This window comes from Vipera berus (genome assembly GCF_964194415.1).
Source record: "Vipera berus genome assembly, chromosome: 2".
Lineage (NCBI taxonomy): Eukaryota > Metazoa > Chordata > Lepidosauria > Squamata > Viperidae > Vipera > Vipera berus.
In genome coordinates, this window is record NC_138203.1 from 239,060,780 (window position 1) to 239,076,498 (window position 15,719).

The 15,719-nt window shown below is 39.6% G+C and overlaps 1 protein-coding gene across 3 annotated transcripts; it reads left to right on the forward strand.

Moving 5' to 3' along the window:
* The first annotated feature begins 290 nt into the window (after nucleotides 1-290).
* On the forward strand, nucleotides 291-15,719 carry TMEM43 (transmembrane protein 43). Of its 3 annotated transcripts, none has more exons than XM_081316404.1 (12): nucleotides 291-325; nucleotides 4,096-4,245; nucleotides 5,498-5,632; nucleotides 6,902-6,996; nucleotides 9,051-9,100; nucleotides 10,386-10,455; nucleotides 11,073-11,143; nucleotides 12,096-12,217; nucleotides 12,413-12,487; nucleotides 12,591-12,692; nucleotides 13,778-13,895; nucleotides 14,399-15,719. In XM_081316404.1, the coding sequence occupies exons 2-12, from the start codon at nucleotides 4,105-4,107 to the stop codon at nucleotides 14,599-14,601; spliced, it is 1,182 nt and encodes a 393-aa protein (XP_081172530.1). In that variant the 5' UTR covers nucleotides 291-325; nucleotides 4,096-4,104; the 3' UTR covers nucleotides 14,602-15,719. The 3 variants fall into 3 exon arrangements, with proteins under 3 accessions (XP_081172530.1, XP_081172528.1, XP_081172529.1); XM_081316402.1 differs by lacking the exon at nucleotides 291-325 and adding an exon at nucleotides 451-585 and having other exon boundaries at nucleotides 4,093-4,245; XM_081316403.1 differs by lacking the exon at nucleotides 291-325 and adding an exon at nucleotides 466-585.

Here is a 15,719-nt window from a genome sequence, read left to right on the forward strand (position 1 = left end):
TTCACATCCGCACGGGAGCTGACGAATCGGGCAGCCTCCGTGTCAGCCAGAGCCCGGCCTTTTCTCCCGCGTGGCCCAAAGTAGAAGGGGGAAGAAACGACCGGGAAACAAGAGAAGGGCCGTTATTCATAACGGACTACATGTTCCAAGAGGCTGTGCGGAAGAACCGCTCCTCCGCCGTTTTCCCGACAAGCTTTGCGACTTCGACGGCTTCTCGGTTTCGCCTCTCCTTCCCGCCTTCTTATGCTAGAAAGTTCAATGATATTCCCAGCAATGCTTTGCGACGGATGGGCGTGTCGGGACTTTATTTCCCTCTGTGCTTCAGGTTATATTTTATACCCCCTCCCTTCGTCTCTATCTCATTCTTGCGATACGCGCCCAAGCACGGGCCATCCCAGGTCTGTGAACGAGGGCGGAGTTTGCCGCCAGTGCTAGAAAAAGAGAGAGAGAGAGAAACATCCGTGTCTGATCCGTAGGAGTGTTTGGGCGTTACATCTCCTTTGGGCGTCAGATCTCTTCCTTCACTTTTAAGAATAGCTCGGGGAGTTGGTGCATTTGTTAAAAGCTCAAATCACAGCGATATATGTAAGTATGGGGTTTTTCCGCCTTTATTAAGAAAAAAAAACGTTTTGAAGATTCTTTGCAATGGGAAACAGCAATGGGAAGAAGAGGGACTCAAGCTATTCTTCAAAGCACTTGAAGGCAGGACAAGAAGCAATAATGGACAAGAAGCAGTCAAGGAGAGAAACAACCTAGAACAGGGGTCTTCAAACTCGGCCCTCTTATGACTTATGGACTTCAACTCCCAGAATTTCTCAGCCAGCGTGCCTTGCTGAGGAATTCTGGGAATTGAAGTCCACAAGTCATAAAAGGGCCAAGTTTGAAGACCCCTGACCTAGAACTAAGGAGAAATTTCCTGACAGTTAGAATGATTAATCAGTGGAACTACTTGCCTCCAGAAGTTGTGGTGCTCCAACACTGGAAGTTTTTAAGAAGAGATTGAGCAGCCGTTTGTCTGGAATGGTATAAGGTTTCCTGCCTGAGCAGGGGCTGGACTAGAAGACCTCCAAAGTCCCTTTCAACGCTGTTATTCTGTAGGATAGAAATACTTCTAATAAATGTATACAACCAGTAAGAAACAGATAACCCCCTCACGAGTGTTGACAGCCAGGACTGCAATCCACCGCACCTGATTTCAGAGGAAAGAGCCAGGGGCTGATTCCTCAGAAAAGGCTTTTTTGAAAGGAGAAACACATTTGCTTTATTCAAGGGGTGGTGATAGGATCTCGCTATTTTTGGGTTGGCAAGTTTGAAAAATGAATAGTTTCCCTTCAGACCAAAATCTATGTAAAAGATAAAGTGGGGTTGTTGCTGGACGATTTGACGGAATGGGCTTACGTGTAAGAGTTTCTGCTTGATTTCATGTTGCTTTCAATAATCACATACATTCCCATGGAAAAGGGCGTCTTCTTGTAAATTGTTCTAGAGTGTTGTCACTTGAAGTGTTTAAAAATGGCTTAATGCATTCCGATGTTTCCATTCTGGGACAAACTTTTCCGATTGGGTTTAGTAGTCTCTACTAAGTTTCTGTCACACCATAACAATGTCCAACCTGTGTAAACAAATAACAACATGACTGAGGCTGCGTAGAGAGCAGCTGCATTACAGCATGGTATTACTGTTTTTAATTGAAAGTAACAACTTGAATTTAATGAAGCTTATTTCTAAGAAGGCATAGATAAAATTATTATTTTTAAAAGGCATGTCTGAGTACACTAAAAGCAATGATTAGTTTAATAACTATCAAAAGTCTAGCAGCTTTCTTATTAAGCTATTAAAATGTTTTTGTGCTAGTAAGGAACTGGCTAATGAATTAATTTGGTTTTATTGTTGGGCTGCATGTTTTGATTTAGTTCAAAAGACACATGATCTGAGGATAAAAGAAAAAAGAAAAAAAGATTGCACTTGTTTCTTTTGTTTGTGTTCTGATATTTGGGCTTGATCCTGTTTTGTTAGCCAAAATTAGCCATGGTGTAGGACAGTGATGGCGAGTGCCCAAACTGCAACACAAAACCCACTTATGTATCGTTGGGTGCTGGGTGGGCATGGCCCATTGGGTGGATGTAGCCAATTGTGTGGGTGTGGCCCATTGGGTGGGCGTGACAGCAGTGCTAACAGCAGACTGGATGGGACTAAAAAGTTCAATCAATCAATTCCAACTTTGCAAGATCTTTTTTTCCCCACAAAAAGTTAAAATTGATTGATTGAACCTTTTTTTTTGCACACGGCGGTGGAGGCCTAAAGCAAAAAGGTTTTACAAAACCCAGCTGAAGGCGTGTGTCCCCACAGAGGTGGCTCTGTATTAGGTTCACCATCCCGGGTGTAGGATATATACATGGATCACTACGTTAACACCATTACTTCAAATTAATCTTGGAAGAGGGGCTTCAGAAAGCATGGGAGCAACACCTGTGTACACGACTCATTAAAACATCCATGGCTTTTTCAAGCTTTCTGTGGGTGCTGTAAAGAGGCTTTCATAGCAACCTAGATATTCTTCGGAACAAATCTCTATTTTTTTCCCCAAATACTTGTACATAGATGCTAGATTCCACTTCTGAAAGTTCTGAAGAGCCTCTTCTAAACTGAATCCAAAGTTTGTACAATATTTCTATGCACATGTTGCTCTGAATAATTATGTATCTTTGTTCCATAGCATGTTGCTCTAAACAACTATTACAAAATATAATGGCATAGACACACCTTCAAATATCTTTAAATTGGATGATAGGTAATTTGTTATTTCTTTTGTTGTGGTTCAGTTGCTACGTTGTGTCTGATTCTTTGTGATCTCATGGACCATTTGTGTGTGTGTGTGTGTGTGTGTGTGTGTATATTCATTCTATGAATATTATGGCTTTATAGTGATGCATAATGTGATTTATTCAGTTTTGACGGGATGATATGTGAAAGCAGAAGATATCTCGCTCTTGTATTAGATGAATTCATGTTTTTTTCCAAGGTTTATTGAAGAAAACTTTGAGCACAATTAGACAATAGCAAGAAATATTAATGGCAAGATTCATACAATGTGCTAAATCTGAGGTAGCCAAACATAGTTTGTAGGCTGTGTATCATCCCTAAGACCACTCCAGCATTTGAGATTACGCTGCAAAAAATTAGCAACAAAATGGACTAGTTTGGGGCATACCTTTTCCAAAGATGCTACAAGAAATATTGTTGGTTCTATTTTAAGTTACAATCAGTGGCATAGGTGAAGCTAATTAGTACCATGTGTTGACATACTGTCTTACTATCATGCTCCTCTTCTGCTGTGCAGAATGATGATGATGAAGGATGAACCAGCCCAAGGATTAGACTAAAGGAGTTAGAGAAGTTAGTTTTTCCCCCATCTATGCATAGATGGGTATTCCATCAAATCAAAACTTAGTACTATAGCTGAGTTTCTGTAGCCTTCCAAGATGGGTCCCAGTTGATACTGTCATATTTTTGCTCAACGAGTAAAGTCTGAATGTATACTGTATGTTCTGTCCCCAAATCTTTTCCTTGAGAAATCACCATTAGTGCCATCAATTAGCAGATTTCCTAGTTAGAGAATTTGCTGTAGCTGTTGCTACCTTGCCAATTTCTACAATAGTCCTTTACTTACGGCCACAATTGAGCCCAAAATTTCCATTGCTAAGCAAGGCAGTTGTTAAGTACGTTTTGCACCATGTTGCTACCTTTTTTGCCATAGTTGTTAAGAGAAATACTGCAGTTGTTAAGTGAAGCATGTGGTCATTAGGCGAATCGGGGTTCTGCAACAGCTTTGCTTGTCAGAAGTCGGTCAGAAGGTTACAAATGGTGATCACATGACCCCCAGGTCAGTGCAACTGTCACAAATACATGCCAGTTGCCAAGTGCCCAAATTTTGATTCCCGAATGCTGGAATAGTCAGTCGTAAGTCACTTTTTCCAACGCCTTTGCAACAGTTATTAAACCAGTGGTTGTAACTCGAGTACTTGAGTTATAAAAGTAGGTAGCAGCAGATGTGCTGTTCAATAACTCTTTCCCCCATTTTGTTCTTTTCCATAGTTCTCTGAAATGGGTGGAAAGAATGAGCACGTGAGGATCACAACTGAGCACAAGCCTGGGTTTCTGGAGCGCCTCAGCGAGACTTCTGGAGGGATGCTTGTTGGCCTTGCCACCTTTGTCCTGTCTTTCTACATTCTTTTTACCAATGAGGTGAGAGAGAATGAATCAAAGTGTCAGATTTCAGCTGTTTTCAAGTTTGAAACCCTTCTTCTTCAAAATGCTTATGGCATGCTGTTTTATGAATGAACAAATGAATGGTTCTAACTGCCTATGGCAGGGGGTTAAACTGCCAGCCCATGGGCCGGTTGCATCGTGTGGAGACCGCGCCCACCCCAGCTCCGGCAATGCGAAAAAAGCTGCGATACGTTGTGACACGTCATGTGATGTGGCACGTTTGATACCCGTGGTCTATGGAGATTCTCAGTCATCCAGGTCATGGTTATCCCAAAGGTTCTTCTTTTCAAAAGACAACTTGACTTTCTTCGTTTTTCCTTGAAGATGTTTTGCTTCTCATCCAAGAAGCTTCTTCAGTTCTCAACAATTCTCAGAACTGAAGAAGCTTCTTGGATGAGAAGCGAAACGTCTTCAAGGAAAAACAAAGAAAGTCCAATTGCCCTTTGAAAAAGAACTTTTGGGACCAATATTTCTAACCTTTTTTTAATGCAGTTTCAAGGAAAACTGTGTCAGGTTGCTTTGCATTTTTATATTTGGCATCCAACTTAGAATTTTAATTCAATGATTCCTTGTGTCAAATAGTTACATGTTTTTTTTTTAAAAAAATCCCATTTATATCCCACCCTTCTCCGAAGACTCAGGGCGGCTTAAAATTTTTAAAGCACAAATCAATGTGCTTAGCAATAGCCTTCATTCTATGTATATGCCTGCTTATTAGGGCTTTCGCCCCCCCCCCCAGCGGCATTATTACAAAGTCAGCTTATTTCCCACAACAATCTGGGTCCATTTGTAAGTTGCTTTACACAAATGATGCGTCAAGCCTGCCTGCCTGCCTATCTTCCTGCTTTCCTAAATATTATTAGTGGATTAGATCAGGGATCCTCAACCTCCGGTCCGTTGTGGCGTGCCAGCAACCGGTCTGCACGAACAAGCCAAGCCCCATCTGTGACATGCAGGCAGCACACAAAACAAGCAATCTCCAATCCGTGGAAAAACCTCCATGGAACTGGACCCCAGTGCCCAAAAGGTTAGGAACCTCTGGATTAGATTATTTAAAGAAGAGAAGGTGAGTTCCTTCAACCCAAGTGCTTTATTTTTTCTTGCGTAAATGAATTTTCATTAAAAGAAAATTTGTTCTGTGTGGTGATTTCAGCATGATGTTGCATGGACGAGCTCTTGCTTCAGGGGTATACTTAAACCTCTTTATTACTCATTTCATCATTCCTAGGGGCGAGCTTTGAAAACAGCCTCCTCTTTGGCTGAGGGGCTTTCTCTAGTTGTCCCACTTGACAACATCCAGATTATATCCCATGAGAATGACAAGAAACTTGTTCACTTATCTGGTATACTTAGAACGTCAAAGGTAAATTTCCTTAATTCAAAATTTTCTTCACCTTTTCATATTAAAGCTTTTTTTTTTTTAAAAAAATGTATTGCTTCTTCTGTCTCTCTCTCTTTCTTTCCCCTCCTCCCCTTCCACAGCAAATCTTGCTGTGCTGCCTCATTGTGTTGGGGATGTGCGTTGTTCCTGGGAAGGATGAGCAAAGAATGTTGGGAGTGTACATCAAGTTTGTGTGTGTGTGTGTGTGTGTGTGTGTATATGTATGTGTATATATATGCATGTGTATGTAGATGTATGTGTATATATATGTGTGTGTGTATATATATATATATATATATATATATATATATATATATATATATATATATATATATATATATATATATATATATATATATATATATATATATATACACACACACACACACACACACATACGATGGGACGCGGTGGCTCAGTGGGTTAGGACACTGAGCTTGTCGATCAGATGGTCGGCAGTTTGGCGGGTCAAATCCCAAGTGCCGCATAACAGAGTGAGCGCCTGTCCCAGCTTCTGCCAACCTAGCCGTTTGAAAGCACGTAAAAATGCAAGTAGAAAAATAGGTACCACTATGGTGGGAAGGTAGCAGCGTTCCGTGCGCCTTTGGCGTCTAGACATGCCGGCCACATGACCACGGAGACGTCCTCGGACAAGCGCTGGCTCTTCGGGTTTGAAATGTAGATGAGCACTGGCCCCTAGAGTCAGAAACGACTAGCACGCGTGTGCCAGGGAACCTTTACCTACCTACACACACACACACACACACACACACACAGAGAGAGAGAGAGAGAGAGAGAGAGACACGTATATATATATTTTCCCAGCAAGACCACACAAGCCACGAAGGTCATCCCAGGTACTGAGCTAAAGCAAAATGGTGCCTATAATGGATAGTAGCAATATAAAAAGATGACAGTGATAGATGAGGCATCAGTTACACTGGAAAAGGCAATGATAAACTGAGAAAAAGATGGCTGGACTCAGTTACCATGACGATGCAACATTGGGATATGTGAAAGAGCAGGTTAGGAATAGATTTTCATGGATAAAATCTATCTGTATGGTTGCCAGGAATTGAAAACAACTTGATGATACATAATCAAGCAATCATTTGTCCTGCTAGATTAAATGATTTGTGGGGGGGGGGGGAAATGCTATCCTTTTTTTTCCTACTGTGCCTGCTGAACATCTAAGGAAGTCATTGTAGATAATAGTTCTTGTACCAACTGATATTTATTTGCATTCTCTAGTCTCTCTATGATCCCAGCTATGGGCTTTCTATCCGGGCAGTCAAGCTCAAACGTCAGGTGGAGATGTATCAGTGGGTTGAGTATGAAGAATCCAAGTAAGATGCTTACCATATTCATGCTTTCTCTACTTAAACTGTGTGCATGTTTCGAGTAGTGGTGATAGTGGAACACGTTTGTGTCAATTTTTGAAATTTAAATAATCCAATTTAGGATTAAAAGAAACACTGACATATTTATTCTTATATTATCCTAACCTATTTTTCCTTTCTATCCATGGGAAATATAATAATGGTTTGATCTAGCCTCCTGGTATCTATTTTTCCCCACCTTATAACAACTGCTGTAGTGATTCAAAGCTATAATGAGTGAATGAACACAGAAATATGAGTCATTTGTTTATAGCTGGCTTCTGGGCTGGAAAATATGAGCAGCTGAGGGGTGATAGAAAAATAACCAGCAGTTGTCATGCCTACAGCAGTCTCCACATCTCATCATGGGTGTTATGATACCAAACTGAGCTACAGTGAAGCAGCAAGTAACATCAAAGCTGGAATTTTAGCACTCTTTCAGGTTTCTCAGTCATAGCAAGGATAGATCTATTTAGCTGATATCCTACTTAGATGAGGAAAATTTTCAGTGCAGGTTTGAAGCAGTGAGTCCCAGTATCCAGAAGGAAAAGGGGCAGGTGAAATTTAATTTGTCTTTTACAGAAATGCATTTTCTTTGTATAGTTTCATTAATCTCAAATCCCAGTATTTCCCCATGCATTCAGATCAGTTCTCTTATTCGGAAAGTGTTATTCTCTAAGCTTTAGATCACAGAGAGATTGTCTCAGGTCTTGAAACTGACATGTTTTCATTGAAATCACAAGTTGGTTAAAGGTCTCTCTTAAAAAGAGGCAACTTTGGGAGTGGTGGGTATTCATTACTGGTGTTGTGGTGAGGAGGCTTAGGCTGCTCTATATTGATCTAAAGATGCACTGACTTATCTAGGAATAAGTCCATTGGTACCTATTTAGACTTCCTTTCACTTTGGGGTATTATTTATGATTGAAATAAAAGAGCATTTAAAGTATTCAAATAAATTTCATAAAATGTGTATGGTTTGAAATGGTGTTATTTAAAATTCTTTACCTCAGGACTTCTTCCTGAAATGTATTGTTTTTTCAATCTCAACTCAGCATTAAAAATCTGTATCACAATAGAATATATAGAATAGATAACTCTGTACTAACCATTTTTATGGCATCCAGTGAATGATTGATTGAATGATGGCTAAATGAGTGCCAATCCAGTACAAGCATAAGGAGAATACAATCAGATCTGTTTGATCTGTCTAATTTAGCACGCATTATTACTGTAGAGCAGGAGTGTCAAACTCGCCATGTCACGTAACGTGTCACAACATATTGTGACTTTTCCCCTTGGGAAAAGGGGTAGGCCTGGCTTCCACGTGACACATCCGGCCCACGGGCCAGCAGTTTGACACCCCTGCTGCAGAGCAAAAGAATAAGTTCTTCTCATTTCAAATTGGGCTTATAGGGCAGCTAAAAATATTTTCTCCTTTGCGAATCAATAAAGCTTCTACATTAGTTTATCTGTGTTTCGGATATTGAAGGAAGGAATTCATCTATTTGTCTGAAAATTCTGTTTCCTGCTTCGAAGTTTATGTCCTCTTTCAAAGTGTGGCTTTTCCCTACCATCTCAAAGGAAATCTGATGCAATTATAGCTGGTAGAGATGTGTGCATGTACTGTATGTCTGCAAAATAGAAATTTAGAAGTTTCCTACACAAGACAATCAGGTTCAAGCTTCATGGAAGCAAGAACATAGGCAAGCAAAAACCGTCAAAGAGTGAATTAATTATAAAGTTCTTTCTCTGGAAAGGCTCGTATTTTTTACTGAATTGTGAGATATAGATAAGGTTTGAAAAGTTGATACATTTATGCCTAGGAAATGTTTTTACCAAAGCTCTACTGAATCTTTTAAATTGATAGCAGTTGGGGGCCCACTATATGAGGTCATTCACATTCACATGAACTAGTTGAAAGTTTGGGTAATTTTTTGCTAAAGTTATTATTTATAATAAAATACTGTATAAAATATTTTAGCATTTTATGTTGATCTGACGATGTTTTTATCTCCTTGTAGAGAATACGAAGAAAATGGTAAAGTGAAGAAAGAAACAAAATATTCTTACAGTAAGTTTGCTAATAGAAAAATTTGTCTCATAAAACAATCACTGGGTATGGCTTTAATATTAGGCAGCTGTTCTCCAGCTAGGAAAGAGCTGTCCTTGCTACTATAAAAAAGGATGGTGAGAGTTGTCTGTTGAATTTCTACTGTCATGTAGCTGTTATAAAGGAGAACCACTGAAAGAGAAAAAGTTACCAATTTTATCTTTGGCACTGTGAACGGGAAACACTATTATTTTGATTGCATTTGCATTCTCTATGATCTTTATAAAATTCAAAATGAAATAAGCAGTTAATCTTTTCAGGTGATTATAAAATGCTAAAGGAAACAAAAATATATTTTCCTTTTTAGCCATTACTGATGTTTATCTTAGGCCAAGATTAGCTGAACTTCAGCACTTGCAGACCACAGAAAGCAAGTTTTCATTGGATTTTATTCATAAGAGCCGTGGTGGTGCAGTGGTTAGAATGCAATACAGTAGGCTAATTCTACTACTGCCAGCAGTTCGATTCTCATCAGCTCAAGGCTGACTCAGCCTTTCATCCTTCTGAGGTCGGTAAAATGAGGACCCAGATTTTTGGGGGCAATATGCTGACTCTGTAAACCGCTTAGAGAAGGTTGTAAAACCGTGAAGCGGTATATACGTCTACACGTTATTGCTATTGCAAGATCATGGAATTGAAAGGTGGCTTGACCGTCATCCAGTCCAAGCCTCTCCATTGCTTCAAACAATGGTTATCTCTATTTAAAAATCTCCAAGTGTAAAGGAATGTGAGAATAACTTTGAAGGATGATGGTGTGGGGAAGAGATGTTTCCTTCCTGTAGAAGATATATGTTATTTTACTTTTTCTCAGTGCTCTTCTGCAGGCTACATCTACTTAGTCCCTTTAACTGTTCCTAACCAGATTCAGTTCCCAGTCCTTTCACCATCTTCATTCTACTTTGTTATTGTTCGTTTTAAACTGTGGTGTTCAGAATCAGAGTCAGTACTGGGAAATTTAGTGCGAGAAAATTATTTTTCATGATCTGGATTCTGTGCTTCTGTTAATAAATCTCAAAATAGCATTTGTCCTGTATTTGTGTCTGTTCATGAACAGTAGAATCTGAGGGGGGAAAAACATAATTAGCATGTGCTTAGAGAAGAATTCTGATTGCGGTGTTCAGCAAGACCCATTCCCATATAAGAGCATAAAGAATTATGGGAAATATTCATGATGTGTGATGCCTGGGATGTTTTCCAGCAATCAGGATAGTATTCTTCATGTTTTATTTCTGTACTCCCCTTTTAGATACAGAATGGAAATCAGAAGTTGTGAACAGCAGAAATTTTGATCGAGAAATTGGACATAAAAACCCTAGGTAAACTTGATAGTATTCTATACTGTGGCTCTTCTAATACTGTCCTTAGAATATTCTAAATTAAGAATTAATAAATAAATCAAGCTTGTCTTCAGAAGTTGTAGGTGCTTCATCATTAGAGATTTTTAAGGAAAGACTGGGCAACCACTTACCTGAAATGGTATAGGGCAGGGGTAGGCAACCTTGGCTCTTTTATGACTCATGGACTTCAACTCCCAGAATTCCTGAGCCAGCTGGCTCAGGAATTCTGGGAGTTGAAGTCCATGAGTCATAAAAGAGCCAAGGTTGCCTACCCCTGGTATAGGGTCTCCTGCTTGAGCAGGGGGTTAGACTAGAAGACCTCCAAGGTCCCTTCCAGCTCTGTTCTGATTGATTGATTAATCTGAGTAAGATTTCTGACTGATTCACAAGATTGTATTCTGGAAATTAAACAAAGTGGCAGGATAACAAATGTTATACATATGGTTTTCTGGGTGGATATACATTCACACTTGTTTTGTTTGGAAACACTGGAGTACATTTTTGTGGTGGTTAATAGCTAGAAGATTTGCTAATTCTTTTGTGATTATGTGTCTACCATGCTAAAATTCACCTGGTAATTCTTTTTGTCTGTGCAGTGCCATGGCTGTTGAATCTTTCACTGCAATTGCTTCTGATGTTCAAGTTGGCAAGTTCTTCCTTTCCAGAGGTATGAAGTTTGGATTCGAGATATGTCTAAATATACAGCATGCATGCTAAGTTGTACTTAACAAGGCAGATAAGGGGAAAATCCTCCTAACTTTGTAATATTTGGAAAAGTAGCTAAATAAATTTTAATTTAAGTCAGTTTTCCAATTCCCATGGTTTAAATTTTATGGAGCAGATCACAAGACAGTATCAAAATATCTCATGAGCTTTTGGAATAAATACCATGTTCCAAAGCATGGTATAGTTATTCTGTGCATTGGATATTTTGCATTCTTATCTGGATGTTAGCTAAATCTGCCTGTAAGTTCTTATGCTCTGGCATGCTGCTCCCCACCACCATGCCTGCTTTTTCTGTTTTAGTTTTGCATGATGAGGCAGGAGAATTAAGGAATCATAGAAATAAAAGCTATTTTTTAAGCTGTTGAGTTGAACTCCTACTCTGGGCAGGACTCAAGCATCTTTGACATATGGACTTTTAAGCTGTGCAGGAACACATTCAGTGAAGGGAAATCCGCTACATTTCTGGGTGGTGGTTTCTGCAGTTGAACTATATTTACCATCAGAAACATTTTTCTAACATTAACTAAGAATCTCATTGTGTAATTTAAGACAGTTATTCCATGTCTGGTGCTGTGGGATGATAGAAAATAGTTCTCAGCCTTCTTCTGTATGGCATTCATTTGGGTACTTGGAGTGCTATCATATTCCTCCTTGGTGCCCATGTTCTTTTATTTTTCTTCATTGGAAGAACTTGGAAAGTTTGTTAGATGGAGTAGAATGAGGAGATTTCTTGTATGACAGCATGAAGGATGGCCCCATTCGTTCCAAGCTATGGCCATGCCCATTTTATGCTGTGGCCCTACCTCCTGAAAGAACATGGCTTCACTGAAGTATCCCAATGACACCATAAATCTCAAGCAAAAGTGATTCCTTATTCCTGCTTCTTCTTTTAGGCCTCATTGAGAAGATTAATAATTTCAAGCAGATGAGCCTATCAAAATTGGAAGACCCTCACGCAGACGTGATCCGCTCAGGCGATTACTTCTTTCATAGTGAGAATCCACGACGTCCAGAAGTAAGAAATAGAAGAAAATAAACATTAAACAATTGTTCCCCCCCTCCCCCAATCCCTCTGCATTGCACTTTTAGCTTTGTCATAGCCTTTAGATATGACAAATCTCAGCTCAGAGAATATGAGAATCTTAGATATAAAATCTCCATTGGGAATCTTTAGTTGCTCAACATTTTTTTTGTTTTTCCTGCTTTTCAGGTTGGGGATCTTCGTGTTTCATTCTTGTATGCAGGTTTGAGTGAAGACTTCTCACACATGGGTCCACCAGATATGGTAAATGTTCCCTATCTCTTCAAGACCTTCTCATGTAATTAGATAAAGCTCTCCAATGTTAATGTGCAAATTTCTTTAATTTCCCACCTCTGCCCCTTTTCAGGTGACCATAGTTGCTCGCCAGCAAGAGGATCACTTAGTTCCATATCAAAGTAAATCTGGAGATGTCTTAAATATTCTCTATCCCGGAGAGCTCACAGCTGAGGTAAGGGTTACAGATCAGTAGAGGGAGAGTTGTAGAGAAGAAATATACATTGTCTGTTTGCTTAAATAAAGGATGGGAGAACGGCTGTTACACACACATACACATCCTCTTGAATTATTTCTTTATGGAAAGGTCGTAGCTCAGAGGTAAAGTTCATCATTGCAAATAAAACTACTCTGATTCAGTTTCTGGCGGATCTAACTCCAGATGGTGAAATTCTTCTCTGAAAATCTAAATGGTTAACCTACCGTAAATTGGCAATTCTAGTAGGCAGAATTGAGCTTAAGTAAAGTGGACCAGTGTGAGCTAGCTTCCTATAAAGCTTTTCTCAAATTCTAATGTTGGAATTTGGTCCTGGTCAGTGTAGATGTTTCATTTGTAGACATTTTTCCAGTTCAAAAAATGAATCCAAGCCTTGCGCTCTCATATTTTTCTCCCCAAAATGCTGTAAGTTAGCAGTGTAGGTCAGTTTGTACAGATATCGTTTTAATGGATTAAATAGTCTTTTAAGTCTCTGTAAAAAAAAGTAACACTTATAGACAATGAAAAGGGATGAGTGTATAATGTTTTGCATCTCGGGGATTGCTTGCAGGGTAGAACAAGAGGAAAATTAGTATGTTCTAAGTAAAATCTATTTTTCTTAAAATTCTACCTACACGACTCATAAACTGATTTTGCCCATATCTCATTCTTCCATCCATCTTATCCTGTCTTAAAAATATTGATCTGAAGTTCAGTTGCAGTTGAAAAATCATCATAAATGCTCCGATAAGGCCATGAGAACAAAATTGACAATATTTGCTTCTGTTTTCAACTAATCAAATTAGTTTTAAATATGGTGTGTCAAAACATTTTCAAATTATAGCTATAGCTTAGGGTTGCTCAGGTAACATTCCTCTTAGGATATGATAGCAGATTATGGAGGGGAGGGGAATAGGCACAGGCCAATAATGTTAGATTAAGCCTTGGCGCTGCGTCCAGTTGCACTGTGTATCCTGCTGATCAAAAGAGTTATTATAACTGGATATTGATAAGATACCAAGTACACGACTGGAAGTGCTAAGTAAATATCAAATACATTTTAGGAAGTATTTCAGAAAGAACACGAGAGTAACAGCATGAAGACCTGGGGCCTACGTGCAGCTGGATGGTTGTCTATGTTTTTAGGCATCAGCCTTATGACCAGAATTATTTATACCCTGGGTAAGTGTTGCTACTGTCCCCTAGTTTGATTTACAAATAAAGGACTAATCAAAAGTTGTACTGAAGTACCTTTGGGTCTATGAAACATAGTCATAAAGATTTTCCTTTCTTGTGCTTGTATTAAACGAATACTCCAAGGGAAAGAAGGTATTTCAGTAGTCTATGGGAGGGAAGGCAATTAGTTATTTCAGCACTGCATTACAGTAAAGATGTGTTTCCATAAACTATGAAAATAGAAAACTAATCAAAGCTAATCAAAGCCTGTAGTTAAGGTGGGAATTGAATACTAATACTATTCTTTATTGTTCAAGTGTTGAAAATGTATTTTGGTAAAAGTCTGGGATTTTTTGTTTTTTGGACTTTAATGGTCTGTCGTCTGTAGAGATGGAAATTTCAGTGAAATCAGTAGGCATTGGATTGGATTTAAATCAGATTTAGTTTGGAAGTATTTTATAAGCCTGCCATTGAGTTGTTTGTTTGCTTTTTATTTCTCCTCATTACAGTGGATTGGTTTCCAGTTGTCCGGGATCTGGTTGACATTGGTTTGAAAGGATTTGCCTTTTGTGTAGCCACTTGTCTCTCATTGCTGACCATTTCAGTGGGCTGGTTCTTCTATCGGCCCTTCTGGGCAATATTGATTGGTTTGTTGGCTGTAATTCCCATTCTGATTGCAAGATCTCAGGTTCCACCAAAGAAACAGCAGTGACCTCATGGAGGAAGCACCTTCTTTGTACCCACGTCTTTGGAAACTTCACACATTCACTGCTTTCATCAGATTTGAAGAAAGTGCCATCATGGCTATTTTTGCTGAAAACAAATGCAACATCAGTGTGTTCTATAATGGTTCTAGATATGACACTTTCCTTATGCAATCCAGAGGGAAGGAATTAAGCGTTTCTGAATTACAGCTCTCAGGAACTCGATAGCATGGTCAGGGGTACTAAGATCCATATATATTTAGACCAGGCCTGCACAGCTGGTAGAAAAGACCACATTGATAAATTTAAAATAAGTACAGGCCACAAATAGCAATAGCCCTTAGACTTACATACCGCCGCATAGTGCTTTACAGCATCTCTGAGCAGTTTATAAATGTCAGCATATTGCCCCCAACAGTCTGGGTCCTCATTTTACTGACCCTCAGAAGGTGGAAGGCTGAGCCAATCTCAAGTCCCATCAGGATCAAACTCTCAACTATGGGCACAGTTAGCCTGCAATGCTGCATTCTAACCACTGTGCCACCACGACTCAAAGGGATCTGTGTTACACCAATCAGCTGTTCAGTGGCAGCTTGGAAGTGGCAGTGAGGCCTACAGATGCTTGGTAGCATATTTTTCAGAGTGGCAGTGAATTTATTGACTTTTTAAAAAATGATGGATTGCGGCATGAGGTTCAGATGCTGTACAGGCCTGATCTAAACATTAATTTAATTTAATTTAATTTATTAATATTTCTATACCGCCCTTCTCCCGAAGGACTCAGGGCGGTGTACAGGGCAAGAATAAAACACAAAGCTACAAAAATTAAAAAGTAATTAAATACATGCCCATAAAAAACAATAAATACATTAATAAAACCCCAATAAAATGATAGTAAAAACCCCACCAATCCCCCCTCAGGCCAGGCCGGCTTGTTCGAACAGGTATGTTTTCAGATCGCGGCGAAAGGAGCGAAGATCGGGCGCCGTCCGGAGCTCAACCGGTAACTGGTTCCATAGCTCCGGGGCGCCCACAGAGAAAGACCTCCCCCTGGGGGCCACCAATCTACATTCTCTGACCGGTGGCACCCTGAGGAGGCCCTCTCTGTGGGAACGCACAGGGCGGA